The sequence below is a fragment of the Haliaeetus leucocephalus genome, unplaced genomic scaffold (genome assembly GCF_000737465.1).
Source record: "Haliaeetus leucocephalus isolate CR32 unplaced genomic scaffold, Haliaeetus_leucocephalus-4.0 Scaffold144, whole genome shotgun sequence".
NCBI lineage: Eukaryota > Metazoa > Chordata > Aves > Accipitriformes > Accipitridae > Haliaeetus > Haliaeetus leucocephalus.
This window is the reverse complement of record NW_010972580.1, coordinates 2,522,829-2,543,103: the sequence shown is the minus strand read 5'-3', so window position 1 is coordinate 2,543,103 and position 20,275 is coordinate 2,522,829. Positions and strand designations below refer to the sequence as shown.

General features: G+C 41.8%; 2 protein-coding genes across 8 annotated transcripts in view; one reads left to right on the top strand and one right to left on the bottom strand.

Annotated features, from left to right (window-relative positions):
• Window positions 1-377: 377 nt before the first annotated feature.
• DDX42 (DEAD (Asp-Glu-Ala-Asp) box helicase 42) lies at window positions 378-19,733 on the bottom strand. Of its 5 annotated transcripts, none has more exons than XR_773976.1 (19): window positions 19,662-19,733; window positions 17,569-17,805; window positions 16,557-16,707; window positions 15,881-15,942; window positions 14,814-14,850; window positions 13,207-13,356; window positions 12,838-12,942; window positions 12,114-12,233; window positions 10,849-11,025; window positions 10,217-10,345; window positions 9,241-9,340; window positions 8,513-8,560; window positions 7,855-7,952; window positions 6,310-6,586; window positions 5,419-5,645; window positions 3,995-4,105; window positions 3,106-3,207; window positions 1,254-2,447; window positions 378-546 (listed from the first exon to the last, which is right to left on the bottom strand). XR_773976.1 is itself a non-coding variant. In XM_010561394.1 (18 exons), the coding sequence occupies exons 2-18, from the start codon at window positions 17,787-17,789 to the stop codon at window positions 1,710-1,712; spliced, it is 2,853 nt and encodes a 950-aa protein (XP_010559696.1). In that variant the 5' UTR covers window positions 17,790-17,805; window positions 19,662-19,733; the 3' UTR covers window positions 378-1,709. The 5 variants fall into 5 exon arrangements, 2 of the variants coding, with proteins under 2 accessions (XP_010559696.1, XP_010559697.1); XR_773975.1 differs by having other exon boundaries at window positions 390-546; window positions 958-2,447; XR_773977.1 differs by lacking the exon at window positions 378-546 and adding an exon at window positions 1,052-1,068.
• A 50-nt stretch (window positions 19,734-19,783) lies between these two features.
• CCDC47 (coiled-coil domain containing 47) overlaps window positions 19,784-20,275 on the top strand; it is a 12,578-nt gene continuing 12,086 nt past the window's right edge. For 2 of the 3 annotated variants that reach the window (XR_773969.1, XR_773970.1), the window contains exon 1: window positions 19,784-20,143. The gene's annotated coding sequence lies outside the window, so the exon portion shown is untranslated. The remainder of the gene's footprint in view (window positions 20,144-20,275) is intronic. The other variant, XM_010561376.1, reaches the window with a different exon arrangement.

Sequence of the window (20,275 nt, the reverse complement as noted above, 5' to 3'; positions counted from 1 at the left end):
AAATAATCAAGCTGGTGTCTTGACTGAAACCAGTACATATGCAAGTCAGATCACAAGACTTGCTGAATTCTCTTTCCAGGTCAACCAATGACCCCATGGAAAGGCTGGGATGAGCAATGTGTCCTGAGCTGTATCCTTCCCACTTGTGAAACAGAGAAAAATTTATTCCCCAAGAGGCTTTCAAGCTAAAATAGGGTTTGCAAAACAGTTTGAGGTGAAAGATACCAGTAAAAACCACAGGAAGTCTTTTATCAACTACAATCCACAACTTCTGGTGAAAGAACAGGACGCAGTCAAATCTCCAGTCAGTCAAATCTCCATCCAAATGCCAGAAGAGCCAAAGGAAGAAGTGGAGAATAAAAAGCACATGCTAGATATTTTTGTCCCAGTAATAAAACATTTACTAGAGCAAGCAGAAAGTAAATGCACAGCTGATAAAGAAAACATCACAATGTCACAAAAACCTGACAGTTTCTGATAATTCTTTCAGTAGAAACAAGACAGAGGTGGGTGCTGACATGTTTCAACAAAAGAGTTCTTCCTTACCTTTATGGCGCAAAAAAAAAAAAAAGTTAAAAAACGGATAGTACACACGAGTTAAAAACAGTCAAGCAACATTTTACAGTTTTAACTACATGTGTCCAATATGGGGCAATATTTGAGCTGTTCCACTTCATCAATTGCTTTTCAGGTTCTCCCTAAAGGCTTCTGAGCAGCAGGTCCCTGAATTTGTGAATGAAGCCTCTTCATTTAGCTACGCTTCACGGGGGGCACCAGCCTCTGATTGTTGTGGCATATCTACATTTTTTTCCCTTTTTTGTTTTTAATTCGAAGAAAGCACTCAACCCTCTCATAACAGAGGGTGCATAGGCACAGCAGAGAAACAAGTTTGCTATGCAGGCTTCCACCAAAATGAAGGTTATTAGGAAAGAAGAGGTTCTTTAAAAGAAAAAATACCTGGGCAATGGGATTGGGATTGATGTACTGACCACAAACAAGCCAGGGAGTCCCGCCTACACTACATGTGAATTTGTGGTTAGCGGGCTGGAGCAGGATCCCTTGGAACAGCTTCATAAAAAATAAAATTAAAAAAAAAAAAAAAGGAAAGAAAAATCAGCTTGCTTCATCCCACCTTCAGCAATGCAAATTGATACATTCTTGGTGGATGGGGAGAGATGTATGGGGCAACCTGGAGGCCAAGTTATTTGTGGATAACAGAATATGTGAAAAGAAGAGATTAGGGAAGAACTCACCATACTGAACAAATTGCTGAAAGATTAATGTTTAACAGGTGGGTCCTGAGCATCTCTAGATGGACTGTCTTTTTAAATGTGAACGCTGGTTAAGAAAAGACTACTTTATACTTCTATGGACAACAGTTTCTTAACGTTCCAAGGATGTGAAACAGCTTCTTTCTTGTCAAGAAGATCTCTTTAAATCCAGCAGAGAGTCACTTGAGCACTGAATGTTTAAAAGCAGAACCCAGGGAGCTTTATCAAAATGATTCCTCTTTGACTAAGCATTGTGTGTACACATCATTAAAGTGAATCTGTCTGCAGATGTACCGGCCCAGACTTGCAATGGGGAGTTTTCATGGTTTCCTTCTCCTCCCCCAGCTGCTCAACAACCAGTTACCAAAAACCCCCAAGAAATCCTCTGGAAAAAGACAACACTACCTGCAGAGATTCCAGGCTGTGAAACACCAGCTTTTAACTGTCCCACCGGCTCTTCTTACGTTTTGGGGGCTCTGGGACAGCAAAACCATCTGTCTTGTTGTCTCGGCTGTTGGCATCCTTCCTGTTCTCACCATTCCTGTTCTCGTTGTTCCTACCTTCGTTGCTATTCCTGCTATCACCATTATTGCGATTGCCACTGCCCACATCAGTGAAGTGCCGGCTTTCACCGTGGCGATGGTTGTCGCCATGTCGGCCCTCTCCGTGGCGGTAAACGTCACTGTGGCGACTGCCTCCTTCTCCATGGCGTTGCACATCATTGTAGCGACCACCACCCTCTCCACGGCGTGGGACCTCATTGTGGCGACTGTTCCGGTTGTCGTTGTATCGTTCTCTGACAATGCTGCCACCACCACCGCCACCACCACCTCCGCTGCTGCTGCCGCCACCACCGCTGCCAGCAGTGGCAACACCGGTGCTGCTGCTGCCTTCTCGATTGTTGGTGCTGGCATTTGTGTTGTTGAAGCCCTGTACTCCGACACTTGGAAAGGTGGGAACGCTACTCAAATTCCCTGTGCTGGTGAAACCTGGAACACCCTTTGCTGCTGCGGCGGCTGCAATTGGGCTGTCAGGATTTGCAGCATTTTGCTGTGCTGAACTCGTCGGTACTGAGTTCAAGCTCCCAGCGCTGGTCCAGCCACTAGCACCAGCAGCAGAGCTACCAGTCTTTTGATTATTTAAGCTTGCAGCAACAAAGTGGCTCTTATACTGGGACTGCCGGAAAGAGACAGAAAGAAAAAAAGAGAGCATGTTTGCTTCTACAGTGCACCACAAAACATGCAGTCATCATGCATACACAAGCCTGTCTTGAATTCTGGGGAGCCCCTAGGAAAAAGGGTTCCTATAAAAAGTCAGTCTTGGAGTGATTACATTCCTGCTGTGCTTACGAACACAGAATTAGTAACGGACATCTGCTACCAGACCACAGAAACAAGGGAACTCCTATATTGTGGGGTTAATTTTTACACTGAAGAGAAAAGGTTTCTCTGTGCCCTGTTTCTTTTGATTGCAATTACACCATTGCTGCTAAGCAACCTAAATAGGATCAAGCCTAGGAGCAGAATCCGGAAGGGAAAGAGAGCAAAGAGGCAGCAGAAAACAAAATAAGTCTGGCAAATTAACTTTGTGCAAACATGTTCAGTCCAGCCTGCATACTAATTCTACCAGTTTGGACTGCAATGCTGAGTGCATGCTCTAAGTGGATGAGACATGGCCACCACTATCAACCTCAACTTCCCTTAAATCAACAGGGTTTCTGCATTTTCAGGGGAGAAAAAAGAAATTGTCTTGAATCATCAGTAGTAAAATAATTTTTCCATGTTATGTCCTTTCCTCTTGAGTTATAACTTGGAGTACAAGTGATTGAACCAACCTGAAAAGCTGCTTTCATTGCTGTAAGTCTGTCTCCCATTGCCCCAGTGGATGGCTTGTATGCCTCATAGTTACTCATCACACTGTTGTTGTTTCCACGGTCCTACGCAAAAAGACAAAGGACAACTAGAGAGATTTATCCCACACAGACACTTTCAATTCAACCATTCTTAGAATTTATCTTGACCCTGCACTCAGGAAATACACCTACTAAGGATGACAAACTTCTGGAGACCACTGAGCAGAACAGTTTGCCCTTGAGGATGACAGAAAAGTAAAGATGCATTAAGTCTTAATAACTCACTAGTCAACAGTATAACCACATTTCCCAGCTCCTTACAGTACAAGCAAAAGCAGAACACAATCAAATGGAGATTTTCACAGTGGTCATAGTCAAGACAAAGTGTAAACAAGACCTTAGCTGTGACTTTTGGAAAGATGCTGAACATGATGCGTTTTCAACATGCCTACAGTTAAATTCTGTCCCCATACACATTGGCAACGAGCTGTTTTCCTAGCATGGTCATACCTTAGTAAGTCTTCCCAATGCTGCAAGATTTTTTGCTGCCAAGAATCAGTGTGGAAATGGCTTTTCAAGTAACTTATTAGCATTTATTTTGCATTGACAGTCTATTTCAGGAAGAATCTCCGAACCTTCTGGATCACTCTGGCCCTAAATAGGGCAGCTCTTGACAAGAGGGTAACGGCACAGGACAGCTTCACTTGATATATTTCTGATACCAACTCTGAAAGATTCTGAGCTATGAAAACCTTTTAAAGTAGAGGCTATAGTCCAGTACTAAGAAGATTTTTTAAAATTAAAAAGTAGTCAATACTATGTTTAAAAGTTCCAAGAATCTGTAAACAACTTCTTTAGCATCCCTACTTACAGAATTTTCTGATCCCAGACCAGGACGTTCACGGTATCCTAAGCCACCACCACCAATGTTCAGCTTCTTGCCTTTTCCTCCTTTGAAACGTGATTTCCGGAACCATGGATTCTGTACAAAAGAAGGACAAATGCTTCTCAACACAGGGAATAAGAAGCTTCATAAATGCATGTAATGAGGCTCAGAAAAGAAGGATTTTGAGCATTTCAAAAGAAAAATACAAATACACTGTTTCCCATTCCACAACACAGCTGTTGCAAGGGGATGGGATGTGACAGATTACAGCACTTTGAAAGTAAGCTGTAGAGAGTTCTGTCACGTAGGTCTGAAGCTTTTTGTTACAAATGCTTTTTACAAAAACTAATTTTATGTCCTGAACTTTCATCCATGTTAAACTTTTAGGGGGTTGCATTCTAATAAAGCCAGGAATAAGTGCAATTGCTGATGCCATTCACTTGGGAGCTCTGCACTTGCTCGTACTTGGGTTTTATTGATTTAGCCCACTGCCTGGCTAATGAGAAATGAGGTTCTGTCAGCAAAACTTCCTGCAACGAGCAGTGGCCAGGAAAGGACAGACCAACCAAACCTCCTGTTACCAGGTTATTAAATAATGGTTGGCTGCACCTCTTTTATGCCCTATAGTTTCTTCAAATCTGAAGAAGCCAGTAAGCCAAGCCATTCAGCTTCTATATTCTCCTCTCAAAGGCAGCCTGTGGTGCTCTGCCTCACAAATTCTGTCCCTTCTGAAAATGCTGCCTCTGTACTTCAGAAAAAACACTTACTTCTAGCAGCGAGTGTCCAAGCTGCTTGGCAATGAAGCCACAAGCATGCTAATCCATCTCTGAATTTGGGAATTACCAAAATGCCTTTGCTCTCTCGCAGCTACATGGGCAGCAAAAGACAAGAACTTAAAGAGCTGATGAGTACAGTGGCGGAAGCACAATTGCTTCAGCTATCCATCATACCTATATATAGCAAGCCTGCCAGACAGCACTGCCAAGCAGGTATAATGATAAACGAACAACCGCTTCACAGAGTAAATGTCCTTGTAATTATCTTCTAGTTTAGCTTTTAACTAAGCTGCATTTCCCAGGTGCCTGCCATAAATGCATATTGAAAATCTGATTGTAATGAGATAGTGGAGCTGGAGTGCTTTGCTGGCATCAGCCAGATTACAGCTCCTAATTTCCTAGGCAGTGCCTGACCCCAAAATAGATTACATACAGTGTTCCAAAATCTTTATCTCTTCATGGATTCTTTCAAAGGCCATTAAAAACACTAGAAAGCCTCCTTAAAAATAGTATAGATTGCAAAAGATCACTGCTAACACATGATGGAGCCAGAAACAAGTCACTGAGGCTCCTGATTTTGTGCTAATCATGGAAGGAACCTTCCTCTACTCAAGGAGTTTTGCTTGTTCGTACCTGCATTGCTAGATCCAACAGCTCTTTGGAAACATGTTGATTAGCGCCTTCCAGATTTCTGACAAGATCACCAGCGAAGTTACTGTCTTTGGGAGTCAGTAGAGTGTAGGCAACTCCCTTCTCGCCTGCTCTGCCAGTACGACCAATTCTATGGGTGTGCGTATCTATGTCCCGAGCCACATCATAATTGATGACAGTCTTAATGGAAGGAATATCTAACCCACGAGCTGTAATAAAGAGCAACATAGCAGTAAGTGTGATTATCCCAAACTAACTCAAAGCAATCCCATTCATACCAGCTTATCACTTCATTCTGCTCCAGCAAAAAAAGGAGTTTCCACAGGAACACACTCCAGTTAAGACACCCTTCACAGGCTAAAACTCTTAAGAGTAGCAATATCTTCTCTAACAGTAGTATAAGTTACACCAATCCCCAAGTTCACAGGATTGAAGATGGATGAGGTCTCTTTAAATGACTGCTTCTCCAGGGAAGAGAGAGGCCTTTATTAAAGGACACTGAAATTCACTCTTTGTTCAGCTAAGCATCTGGTTACAAAAGCTGTTCTAAAGAAGGCTTCAAGTGTGCCCGTCTCCTCTTCATTTAAGCATGCATAATGTGTCAGCTGATTAAAGAATAGCAGTTACTTCCTTAAGAAACAGCTTATTTTCTTTTTGTATATTAAAAAGTATCTGTCAGACTGTAATTTAAACATCATTAGAAGACTTTAAAAATAAAACCCCTTGCTAACACTGTGTACTTCTGAAAAACGTCAGGAATACAGTGCCCAGCAAGCACAGAAGCCAACCTTGTTGCTTCCCACTAAAATGTGTCAGCCTTTTTACTAATATCCACAATTTGTACGAGCTGCTGTTTCTTAGAATGTCACATACCTGCCACATCAGTAGCTACCAGTATTGGGATCCCCTTTTTCTTAAATTCTGAAATTACTTTATTCCTCTCACTCTGGTCCATGTCACCATGAAGCAGCCCCAGATTATGATCCTCCTGCTTGAGGTTATTGGCCAGCTCTTCTGCATTTGCCTTCTTGGTGACAAACAGGAGAACGCTCCCAGAAGATGTGAACTCCACAAGGCGTCGAGTCAGCCAGTTCCATTTGCTAGGGCCAGAGGGGAAAATCTCCACAATTTGAGTAACATCTTCATTTGCCTAAGGGGAGAAATAAGACAAGCAATAAAGCAGGACAGAAAGGACAGGATGGCAAGGACAGGATGGCAAACACAGATGGCAGAATAAAACAAGGAATTTGAACTAGGTGTGAGAACAAAAAGCAGAGAAGCAGGGGACAAATTCTCCTTTAAAAGAGGTTTCAGTTCTTGTCTAACTGCTGACCACTTCATTTTCACAGTGCAGAAAAGGCAGGGGTTAAATGAGCCACTCTTTACTAAACCTGAGAGGCAAAGTGCAGTCTTTGACATAAGGCAGTTTAGCACCCTACTGATCTAAAGATGGGTACTTGCAATTTAGATGCTTTTGCAACAGATGCTATTAACATCTAAAATAGACTGTGCAAGAGCAGGGTCTGAGACAGAGAGGATGCTCATCAGCGACAGTTATTCATATGGCGATCAGAGAAAGTACTCCTGTGAGCTGTGACTTGTCCCTGGAGTCAGGAAGAGGGGAGGTATAAACAGACTCCCTATACACTCTGTATTGCAAATAATAAAAGTGCAGGAGAGCTCACAGCACTATCTGGAAGTTTCTCTGAAAGATTTAACTTTTACACATTTAAATATTAATTGTTTCAAGGATGATGCTCTCAGAGTAATTATTTAGATCAAAGAAAAGGAACCATGTGATTGAGCTAGGAAAGCTGCTTCTTTTCTTAAGCTATGTTTAGGAAAAACATTTTCCCACAAAGAAGGGGCTTATGCAGACAACTGGTTAAAAGAAGAATGTTCTGAAGGCATCTTGTGAAACTTCTCAATAGTTTTCATATATTATAAGCAAAGTTTCTTCACAGCAAATGTAATCTGCCCACTTCACTGACTTATCACCAAATCCCTAGTCTGCTAATAGTTCAGCTGCTACTGTCAAGCAAGTACAGGATCAACATTCCCACATAAACCAGCTGAAAGATACTACAGTCTGTTTCAAATCCTTCATTGCAAAAGTTGTAATTTTTTTATAGTTTTGAGACAAAAGGATATACCCATTGATTCAGCCTAATTAAAAAAAAAAAAGTCAATCTGCATTAATGTTGTTTCACTCCTTGATGAAACCTTCCATCACAACAATATTTGTGGGGAGAAAGAAAGCTCAATAAAATAAAAACCAGAACCAAACCCTTACTATTTTTTGTTAAGCACAACATATTTCCTCTTAAATACAAATTATGACTATGCTGTTTAACTTAAATTTCAGACAACAGAAACAGAATAGTTTTTCTGATTGTCTCAGAAGTAATGTAGAATTACCTCTCCAATGTCTCCCTGCACAACTCGAATTGGGTCGATCAGAATATCTCGAGCCAATTTCTCAATCTTCTTACGGAAAGTGGCACTGAACAAGAGGGCTAAAAGAAAAACAGTATTTGAACTCTTTGGAAAATAAACTTTCTTTCAGAACTGTGAAAACACTGCACAGATCCTGTGAATGAGGACCTGTATGACTGTACCAGATGTCAGTGGTCTGAAGCTGCAGTCTGTTTTACTGGTTCGAATGAAAATTATCAATCACACTATTAAAATACCTCAAAGTGGAAACACATTTCATGGCATCTGAAATAAGATGTTTATAATATGTGGCACTGCTGTGAACTTTCTTACATGGCAGCTTAGAACACAGGATCTCAAAGCATATGAACATTAATTCAGCTAATCATCTTTTCTCTGAGTAAAGTCTGTGAAGGGATTACAAACTGATGACAGTGTGGTAAAGTACCCACAGTTCACAAGTGCTCCCTTCCCAACAGCCTACAGTGAGGGTAACACCAGAGGACTTTTGCAAAAGTCTCATTGTGTGGCTGTGTTAAGAACAGCAAATCCAAGCTCTCTTCCAGCTTCTTAACTGGTAGCCCACCGTACTGCCTCCTTTAAGTGTCAGGAGTTTATCTTGAAACATGCTTATACTTACTCTGTCTGTCAGGACGTACGTGGCTTGCGATTGATCTGACCTGATATTCTGGAAAGGAGATAGAAAATGTTCTAATCAACGTCGTATGCTCATTATTTAGTAGAATAACTCAAAATATAACTATATTGCTTCATTTAACAAATAACCATAGAGTGAATGAGTCCTTTTCACTCAGTATTTAATTCTACTGTGACTTCCAGGTGCTCTTCGTTGCACAAGGGAAGTTCCTTTGCTGTACAGAGAAACTTTTGGCAGTTCCTTCAGCAAAAAATTCTGTAACCACAGATCCAAGCTGAATCTGTGCATACCCTGTCCCCCTGCCTCTGCACTATTCTAGTACTGTCAAATCTTTGCTATGTCCCATGACTCTCGAACACAAACTCAAAATCATCCAGATCTGAATGACCAAACCTCTTCCAATAAAGTAGAAAGTTCTTTAAACACCACTAGTTTGTACACACAGAATCAAACCACTGAAGTGACTTGCTCAAAAGTTATTCAGCAACTCTGAAGATAAAAATTAGGGTTTTTGGACTTCAACATCAACAGCACTTCACTGATCTCTTTATGGCAACAGATATTAGACCTTTAAATATGAGTTTTGTCTATAAAGTATTTGCTTAATGTATTTTCAAGTATATGAAGCTACAGGGGTTATAAACAGTCCTACTAAGCTGGGAACTGGAGACCACTGCTTTCCAAAACAGTGACCTTTGTTCATTACATACCAAAACCCATATCAAACATTCTGTCAGCTTCATCAAACACAAGGTAAGTGACTCTTTGAAGGTTTGTAGCTTTCTTTTTCACATGATCAATCAAGCGACCCTATTAAAAAAAAAAAAAGCCAAGTTTTTAACACATATTTTAAAAAATGTTAACATATGCAACCTTCAAGCACTTAACTGTTTATCCTCACTTACCAGAGACTTAGAATAAGACATCTCAAGGCTTCAGTCTAGAAGTTAAGTGTCAATATTCAAGTCATAGAAACAGATTCCTAAAACTCTCATCAACTATGCTTTACAAGCTGAATTTTAGGACTGTTTTTTCAAGCTTAACAGTGCTGAGAGCCTGAAATGCCCCATTCTTCATTAGAATTAAAATTTAAATGTGAACTGGCTACTTAATCCCACAGTTTTTGGCAAGGGAGTTCTTCATATTTTGTTTTCTTGCCTAGTACCCCAATAAATAGCCACAATAAAACTTCCTCCAACCATTAGGTGCTCATTTTTGCCCAAGTTCGTAACCAGTTTTTGCAATAAGCAAAGCCAGTTGACAATGGTGCTCATTTAAATCACTGGTTCAGCATCAATACCCATTCTGAATCAGTGTTTCAACCATTGAGTATTACTGCCACAGGCTCTACGCTGATTCAGGAACACAGCACTCAAGTTCATGACATTCTGGGAATTTTCTTCATGAATTTAAGGCTCAGTAATCAGAAGCTGGTATTGCGCACAACTGACACTGATTCAAGCAGATCTTGCTACTCTGTCTTCTATTAGAGATCATACCTAATCTCTTTCAATTTCTCTTGGGAGAAGAATAATCCGAGCATATTTGCTCTCAACATCTGATAACCTGTGAAGAACCTAGATTTCAGTGACCAGAGAAAAATTCTGCATCACCAATGGTATTAAAAATCTGTCTCAGCTTCAGTTAAGCAACAGAAAATGGTACTGTGTGCGTACAAGTACTTACTGGTGTGCAGACAACTATCTCTGCCCCCTCCTGGAGGGCTTTGGCTTGCTCCCACATGCTTCCTCCTCCATACACAGCTACAGAGCGCAGATTATATGCCTTACCAAAGCGCTTACATTCAGAATGGATCTGAGAATTTTAAACAAAGCACATCACAGTTCACGTTAGACAGATCTGAGAAAATATGCCTACCTTGGAAATATGGTCCAGCTACTGAAATCCACTTTTCAGCTAGTAACCAATGAAATCATTCAGAAATCCTCAGGGCTAAAGACTTCAATACTTGTGGATAATTTCCAATAACGTGAGAAACCTATTTAGGCATCCAACCATAATTTAACCTGAAGGCTCTATCTTTTACACATACAACTTGTGGCAATGCATCCACAGTATTCTTAATACTTAGAAATAATATGGGAGCACTGTGCAAAAATTTACAATTTCAGATTTGTCATGATTCTTTAACAAAAAGAGGTGTAGGAAAGAATTGTGAGCTTACACTGGAGGCATGCTACTAATGTACAGAGTAGTTTTTTCAAATATTTCACTGAGGTTCTCTGATAATTTCTGCCCAGAATTTTCGTCTTCTGTAAGAACACTGTATGGCACATATATGCTTACTATACACCTACCTGTTGGCAAAGCTCTCTGGTCGGACAGACGATCACTGCAATGGGACCATCCCCTGGTTCAAGCTCCTTTTGATCCATGATGTGAATCAACATTGGCCAGATGAAGGCTGCTGTTTTTCCACTTCCAGTCTTAGCTATCCCAATCATATCTCTGCCACTTAGTGCAACCGGAACACCCTAAAAATAAAGAGATTCTAAACCCATATTATGCCTACCTTAGCATATTCTTGTGCTAGATACTACATGAAAACTCAGACAACATGAGGAAAGCACATTACAGAGGACTCAGAGCAACACACGTCGATGCTTACACAGTTTTATTACTGCCAAGTTCAGATCCGAATCAGTTTGGTTTAAGGGCTGGAAGCAGTTATTGTGTTATGACTACTGGTGTCCTATATTAAATCAACATCTGGGCACAGTACACCAGCCCAAGAATATATTTACATGCACACAAACGCATCTTGTCCAGCTGTAAGAACACTAAAACCAAATTCTCTGAGCCTATTCTTTACGTAACCATTCTGAGTGCTGAAGTTCTCAGTGCATCCCTACTGTTGCTATACGGACCTCTCAACCACAGTTTTTTTACAAATAGTATGGACTAAGGTCCTAATACTTGTCACTTGGACAGAGCACCACATCATTTTTTATACTTCAGGAAAAGCATCTGAAGTGGTGTGGCTGTAATGACATTACTGATAACCTTAATTAGTTATGGTAATCAATCTACATATGCAGTAGAATCCCTTTTCCTTGCACGGCTCTCCAAGGAATGACCAGTTAAATGGTCCAGCTCATAGGGCATCTAGTCTAACTGCCAAAAGAAATTAAAAAAATGCCTTGTTGCATACAACTCTTGTAGTTACAAGACATTCAATATAAGCTGTTTAAAGAAATAAAGTTGTCCATGTATGGCTCTACTCAGCTACCGTTATAGTTATTTTTGATACAATTTCTAAAAAAAACCCAACCAACCAACCTTTCATACATTTCTATAAGCAAGAGATGTCACTTGAATGTTCCTCACTCTTCACCAAGAGACAAATGAAGACAAGAATATGGATATATTTACAGAACAAGAAAAAAAGTGGGTAAACTTCTATTTAAAAAACATCAAAGCTATTTTCCTAGAAAAATACAAATTATTCTTCTTCCTGACAGCTCTATATAGGAAACTAGAATTGTATACCTCATATGGACTAGGGACCTTTGCATGTGTTCTACTAGTTCCCTTTAGATGTTAGAGAAGTAACAACACTCACCTGACACTGTATAGGAGTGGGCTGGGTATACTCAGATTTCCTGATCTGATGCATAAGTTGCTCATCAAACCCAAAATGAGCAAAACTACTGCCAGGCCTTGGAGGAGCAGCACCAGAGACCTTAGAAACAGAAACATAGCTTTGTTTATGAACAGTAAGAGAAAAACAAAGAGCAATCAGTAAAAAAATGAAAAAAAGGGTGTCTCTGCCTCTGAAATTGGCTTTTTACTTTCTGAATGGATGTAAGTTTAGGTGCAAATTCCAGATGTGTTGAGTAAATAGGACTTTCAGGTATAAAAATTTAGATAAATTGTCAATCAACATAAGCTACTAAACATAATAACTACCTCCTTGTATAATTGTTCTTCTTCCCCAAATAATTTCCTTCATAGAAAGTCACCATACTAACATGTCACAAATGGCAAAGAACTAATTCTTGCATATAATATTTCCCATTTCAATTCCTAGCTCCAGAGTTCTTTAGTCCAAGTGCAACCATGCAACTGGCAATCTTCAGTGCCCACTTTGACAAATCCAGAGAATACTTTCAAGAAGTGCTAAGGAAAAATCAAGCTCCCTTAAATCAAAGTCATTGAAGGTGTCTGAGAGGCTTGGTATTCAAAAGCCCAAGTTTCCTGTGTCAATCTTCATCAAAACTACCAAGACAGACCAAAAAAAATGGGAGTAAAAAGATCCTAGTAGGACAGTTTTGTGACCAGCTTACCCGGAGATTTAGCTTATGACGTAACTCCACCACTTGCTGCGGGGTGAGACTGGTGATCTCCTCATGCTCATCATAGAAATTTTTCTCAAATGGAGGATATTCAATCTGCAAGGGTAATTACTCAGTTAGTCCAGGACTCAAGATTCTCTCTTTGTACACTTAGTTTTGGAGGGGAAGAGTCCTTCTACTCAAAAGTTCTTAACTGTCTGCAAGAACATTCATTTAGTATGAAGCCATTTCAAGGATCTTTAGTATGACTTACATAGCACAGCATTGAAATATTACAGGGACGGAAGCATATTTCATTCTGTTTCTTAGCTCCTGCTTTCTAGAATGCCTCAGATAGAATGGAATAAACTTCCTTCCTACCTCTGAATGGTCTATAGGTGGAAGAGGATCAATGATTTTTTTGGACGGTGCAATTGGATTCCCATCACTATCATACTCCAGGTTATCCTCTTCCTCTTCTTGGACCACACCAGCAGTGGGGTTTTCAGCCATGTAGCGAAAGTAAGCTTCCTGCAGCAAAACATATCAGTAAAATCACATACAATAGGATGCAAAAATACTACTACATTTGTTTAAATGACGTATATGCTAGATGGCTGTTTGCTTTCACACCCATCATTGAGGAAAAAAACAAACGTTCACTAGAACTGATTTTTCTAACAAATACCATCAGTTATGTCCAGAAGAAGGACACTAAGTACAAATGAAGAAAACAACTATAGTGTCAGTTAGACCACAAAATGCGTTTAAAAACCAAACTTCTCTTACATGTCTGCTTAACAACTCCTTCTACCAAGACTTGTTATGCTTTAACAATAGAAGAATCTATTCTTATTTCCACACGAACAAAGTACAAATGCTGCAGGTTTTTAAACAGAGAACATAATGTTACTAAGCACATGTTTACATTTTTTTAAACACATTATGCCAAAGATAGTTTCTCCACTTCCCCTAGACTCTAAGAAATGAAAATATATCTATTTTTCATTGAGAGAGTCAACAGCAAGTAGAAGGAAACTATTTCAGAAGAGTGCCTTCAACACAAGCTGAAGTTAGAAGTCACTGTCACATGCCATCCTTACAGCTCACAAATATGTACGCGTCTCACAGAATCTCACTAGCAGACCAAGACATTCTCATGGAGAAAACACTAGTCTCACTTGACTTTCAAGCAAGTATTTAAGACCAGATTTTTAAAGCAAGGTTCAATTGCAAGTAAATGTATATACTCATCTGACTTTTTGATTCCCATGGCCAATTACCACTCAGTCACATAGATATACATACAATACACTTGAACAACAGCTGTCTCCAAGTGTAAGTCACCTTTGCTCAAACTTTAGCACAGCTACACTCACCAAATTGGAAGCAAAGACCTAGAGGCCAGACAACCCTTCCATGCTCTGCATTACTACCAGTAACACAATAGTTATTAATTACAACTTAATAGTAAGGTACATTTTGAAATGAAGTTTATTATTTCTGTTACAGTGATGCTTATAATAATTCTCTATCAGAACTGGAGCTCCTCTGAAAATAAAGAGCAAAAAGCCTGATTCTTGCCCTTAACAGACATGAAATTTCACTGCAAATAGCCTCCACAGTTTAACAGCCTCTCACTGGTGCTTCATGTTAGTTGCTTCTGCTAATTTCAAATTTAATGAGACCCTCAAATACTGAAAAACCTATACAGGAAGTTACAGTTCAAACTGATCAAAAAATATCTTCTTAAATGGAGTCAAAAAGAATGAAATTGTCTCCTAATATTCTTCTTTTTTTAGTGAAACACCTAGAAGGGTAGAGACAGCAGGGTAACCACTAGAGCTTCCTGCTGAATTGTCCAGATACTGCGCATGACACTGGAGTTTTGTTTGTACCTAGTAGTTATATATTTGGGGAGGGAAGGTAAAAAAAAAAACAAAAAACAACAACAAAAAAGAAGATAGAAAGACTGCATAGGAACTCACTTGGTCATCTTCCTCTTCAATGTCATCTCGAATACCCCTGGAAAAACAAGCGGAGAAAAAAAACTTCCCTGCAAGTGTTCCACATACTCAGCTCCATACTTTCATTTGATTAGTGCTGAGTTCCATATTTCGTGGAAGACACAACACTAACAACTCAGTAACATGTATAATCCCAACCCATGGAGTTTTCATATTTGGTGCCAACCATAACAGCGACCCTGCAACGACTTCTTTTTACTTCTATTAATGAGACTGAAAGATTAGGACTCTGTCTTCCCAGTAGAAGCCACATCAAAGATCATCCTGGTCTAAGCTCTCGATGCTACGGAAGTCCCATAACTGAAGAGGAATATGAGCCAGGAAGTGCAAATCCAGTTCAGAGCTTCCCCAGGTGGTGATTTGGATCCGGTGTTCTGTTTCAGGACCATGTATAATCTGATCAACCCCATGCAATGCAAGTACTACCAATGTATCTGACATTTATATCAAGAATCAACAACATAATTATTTTCCCTGGTCAAAACAGATGGATAAGCTGCAAAAATGTAAACTGTTTTTAAACTCCAAATTTAGTATCCCAACTGTCACATGCTACCAAATATATCAGTTTTACAGGGAATGTCTTAAAACCTAGTTCAAGTTTGGAAGAATCTCCAGTACTACAGGTACAGCAGCACTGAGTTATTTTGCTCACATAAATGTAATTTTAAACTAAACCTTCCTGATCACTGCAAGGATGGGGAAAGAAGAAAAACTATTCAGGCTGATCTGGAAGGTGGTAGTAGTACAATGTGCTGCCTCAATTTGCGTGGCCTAAAAAGGCTTCTTGTGTGAGATAACTCTCAGTGTTGTGACATTTTCCCATAGGATGATGCCATGGATTCTTCCCTCCTATTATTCAATTTTTATTACACAGAACTTTACCCATGGGGTATACCATGCGCTGGTTAATGATGTTTACTATGTATATATTATTGTCTACTGAACAATCATCATCAACAAAATGCATTGGAATTCTCTTAGCACCATACAAGACACAGGCAAGGCATGGATAAAAGAGAACTTACTTAACGTTCTTTTTTTCTTTGTCTTTATCTTCAAGTCTCTTCATGTCTCGAGCAGCTTGATCCTAACAGGTCATAAAATTGTGACATGTTAAAAACCCCAAGATGATAAAACATGGAAGGGGAAAATGTTCCTACATAACTAGACCATCATGCCACAGAGACAACACTTTTTGGACTAAACTTTCTCTTGTTCCATATCCTATTACGCTAAATAAATTCTCCTACTAATACATTTGAAATTTATATACTGTAACTTTGCAGCAATGTCATTGAAAAAATACATTCTCTGCATTCCTCCTGAAAACACCATCATAGAATCCAGCTAATAACAGAACTGTAGCTAAGGAACAGCTCATGATAAATACAAATCATTTCAATTCAGGTAGTGTAAAATGCACAAAACCTTAATTTCATATTCAGAGACACACAAAGCTCTTTGCTGTATTGCCTTGACATGCTCAAAACAGTTTAATAGTTAAGCTACTGTAAATCATATGTGCCCTCTCCCCATTTAATGCACCTTTGAGTTCTAATTAACATAGCATCTTACATAAAAAACAAAAGCTAAGTGACATTCTGAATATGGCTGCCAAAGCCATGAGTGACATTTGCTGCTCCTGACTGGAGAGAAGTATGGCCACATAAATTCATAAACATTTCACGAGCCAGATCTTGCCTCCACTTCAGCCATGAATGCCTCCAGAGGATCATCATCGCTGTCAGAGTCTGCTGATTTGGAATGAAACTGCTGGCGAGTGGGGGAATTTTCTGCGGGAATGTACGGCAACTCGACATTGCTGGAATCTTCCTCTTCATCCTCAAAGTACCTGAAAAGAAACAAACAACGGCCCAGTCAGCACAGTCTTCAGCACCATGCTGTCTTTCACAGTTTCTGAGTTGAGTCAAGTTTTCCATGCAGAGGTGGATAATAAAAGTCAGTATGTACACAGGAAAAGATATTGAGATTTATTTATGTATTTACAATTGTTCATGTTCTAAGCTAAAAATGGTGATAGGGCAAATAGATGTTATGAAACTGATCTTGAGTGGCTCCCCCAGGCTGATGAATATAGGATGCTTTTCCGACCTCCCATCTATTAAGGCATTTATGCAGCTAATAGAAGGGTTAGTAGAGAAATGTGGAATTGAATGTTTCCCTGTGCAAAAGACACCCAAATTTATCCTGCTTGGCTCCAATTCTGAACATACCACCTCAGGCAAAGTCTTGTTCAGACCACAACATGAATGAGACTGACTTGACCAAGGCTCAGCTGAGATATGTTCTTAGGGAGCGGAAAGCTAGAGGAGGAGAGCTCTCCATGGGCTGCTGTCATATCTCAGTCTTTTAAATATATTTAAAGGCAAGGATGTATTATCATTCTCATTTTACAGACGATGGGCTGACACCCACAGAAAGGGTAAATAATCGGTCCAAGGCAGCACCAAAAGTCTGCTGCAAAGCAAGGATTGGAGTACCTGCAGGTGACTAGCTCAGTTTTTCTTGATACTATTGCTGTAAAGCTACCGGGGTTCTGTTACACCATAATGCAGTGTTATCGTATTTATCCTTGAACAGGCTTTTCTAAATAACCAAACCTCGTAAGTGTCACAGATACTTCCTGTGACCTTGGCAACTCTGAAACACTAAAATCTAGAGCTGGATAAACACAAGAAATAACCCTACTTACGCATTCTCTTCATCAAAATTTGCTCGCTTTGACCCAATTTTGTAGAAAGAAGGCAGCTGAGGAGGTCCCGATTTTGCAAATGCAGCAGAAGAACCGGCTGTTCCAAAAGCACTATGAGACTGTTGAGAGAGCTTAGGCTCCTCTTTTTTTCCAGGTGTTATGGCAAAGCCACCAAAACCAAAGCCTCTCTTAGTACCAGGTCCACCTTTATTCCAATTCATGATGTCCTCAATATATCTGTTAAAATCACAAAAGACAAATCAATGCTCTTTCTGCTTTAGGCAGTTTATATATAATTGTCATGATTTTTCTTGTAAGTGGATTACTTCAGTCATGATGAAAAGACTTGGAATTGTGACTGACAAGAGTTTGATCTGTTTCCCAAAAAAGATCTGGGCTTTGTTCTTTTCTTGTAAGTATGAACGTATCCACAATTCGAAAAAAGAATAAAACAAAGAGGTTGTCTTCCAAAACAGATCACATCCATCAGGGACTACTTAAGTGTATTTAAGATGTTGCCTGTCTTGTCTGTTTTGCAATCCAACACAAACCAACCCAAGGTCAGAACTCTGAACATCAGGAGGAACAAGAGATGAAAAATCAACTCAATACATATTTTGCATGTCCATACAGTCCCATCCTTGAGTGCTTCGTGGCTTTGTAAATACTGTACTACTGCAATCCAGACATCTCTAGAAAAGCGGGCCCAAAGCAGCACACCGCTCCGTTATGGGACAAGGCAGTCTTCTGCCAAAAAGTCAACTCCCTCTTCTCCTTAAGAAAGCATCTTTAGCGATATATATGCTCTCCAACGTACATTTTTCAAACCACATTTTAAATACTCCACATAAGATGCCTGCCCAGAACTTGGTTTTCTAAGTTAGATGAAGAGAAGGCTGAACTGATATACTAAGATTTACACTTCCCATTCCAAGTAATTTAATTATTTCATCTGCATGGTCAAGTAAGTCATACCTTTAAGGCAGCCAAAGACAGTATAACACCCACTGCTTTCAAGTGTGTTATAATTAGATGGCCCAAAGGCTAAAAGTCTTATTAAACAAATCCTCGAATTCAGTGAGGATCCTCCAATGAGATCAGAATTCACTGGCAAGAGAAACAACTTCAAAATAATCTGAGTACACATTGCTACTGCTCCCTGTGCAGAACATTTACTAGCTTGGGACTTGCTCAATAAATCTCAAGTCTAGACCAGATCTCACTAGGAGACTTTGGGGAAAACTCTGCTGTTCAGTTCTTCGTGGTAGCAGCTGAGTCCGGTGTCCTGTTCTCCCACCTGCACTGGCACACACCTTACAGCTTTCACACCCACAGATGCGTGGCAGACAAGAGATCAAAATGTACAACGAACGGATGAAAGGTGTAACTTTGCACTTCTGCTACTGACAGCACAGCGGACAATCTTTTAAGCTGTAACATCTGATTTTAAGGATTCTTCCTCGCTGTACGTATTGACTTTTTTTTCCTCCCACCACCCCAGAAAACAAACCGGATCATTCCTTTATCCTATCACGCAGCTGCAAAAGTACAAAATTCGCTCTGTTTGCCCACGGAGCCCACTAGTGAGCGAACACCGAGAGGGCTCCTGCAGGACAGTGACGAAACGCAGGGTGAGACCGTAGGCTAACGCCGTTCTGAAGGAAGAAACGCGAAGGCACGGACCCTTTCTACGGATTCCCTGCCTCGGAGAGAAACGCAGCAATATGTCTCAGCTGCTCCCGTTTCTGAAGAGAGAAGGGACCCCCCCGCCCGCCCCTCCCCGAGCCCACCACACAGGGGTCCCGGCGCCACGAAGAACCCCCCCCTGCCCCAGGGCAGGCGCAGCCGGAAGGAGCCGCAGGTCGCCCTCACCGCGGTGCGCAATCCCGGCACACCGGGCCCTGCGCGGGGCCCCTCACGGCCCTTCCCGCCCGCGGGGCCCCGGCACGGGGGCGGGCCCTTTGTGCGGGCCAGGCCGAGGCCGTCCCTGCCCGCACTAGGCCGCGGATCCTTCCAGCTCCCTCCCGCCGGTCGGTTGGGGAAGAGCCGCCGCCGCCGTCCCGCCCGTCCCGGCCCCGCGCCCCCTCACTTACCCCTCGGGCACCCCAGGGGCCGCCCGCCGCTTCCCCGGTTACCGGGGCGGGGGAGGGGGGAGGGTGGAAACGCGACGTACCTACGCACCTACGTGCGTACGTGCGTGACGCGCTGAGGTCAGCACGCCCCGCGGAGCATGCGCGCTGGCAGCGGGTGAAGCCGCGGGAGGAGGGCGACGGAACCGGGCAAGGCGTGAGCGTCCCGGGCCGCCCTCGCCGGCAAACCCCGGGACCGCGCAGGGGGGTGCTGGGCCCCGGCTTCTCCCTCAGCGGCGAGGCTTGCGTGTTCTCCTTCCCGCCGCCCACGCGTGTATACCCACGCACACCTGCGCCCACGCAGCCCGGGCGGCCGCCGCGGGCAGCCCGCAGTGCGCATGCTCCCCGCTACGCAAAGCACGCAGGCTGCGCCGTTTGCGGCGGCGGTGCGCGCTGAACGGAGGCCGAGGGCCGGGCCTAAGCGGCGGCGCCGCCGCGTGACTCAGGTAACGCGGCCCCGGGCCGGGTCCCGCGGCCCACGCTCCCCCCGCGACGGCTGCCCCGCGCCCTGCCGGGGATGGGGCACCCCGCTCCCGCCTCCTCCGGCGGTCGGCTGTCCGTCCGTCTTGTGGACGGGC

What these genes read in the sequence shown, in the direction of transcription:
- DDX42 (XM_010561394.1), bottom strand. Translation starts at nt 17,789, where the DNA reads ATGAATTGGAATAAAGGTGGACCTGGTACTAAGAGAGGCTTTGGTTTT. An exon ending in CACCTATAGACCATTCAGAG is followed by an intron (nt 12,943 to 13,206) that starts GTAGGAAGGAAG and finishes TTACCCTTGCAG; the next exon opens with ATTGAATATCCTCCATTTGA. An exon ending in CCAGAGAGCTTTGCCAACAG is followed by an intron (nt 10,346 to 10,848) that starts GTAGGTGTATAG and finishes TAAAATTCTCAG; the next exon opens with ATCCATTCTGAATGTAAGCG.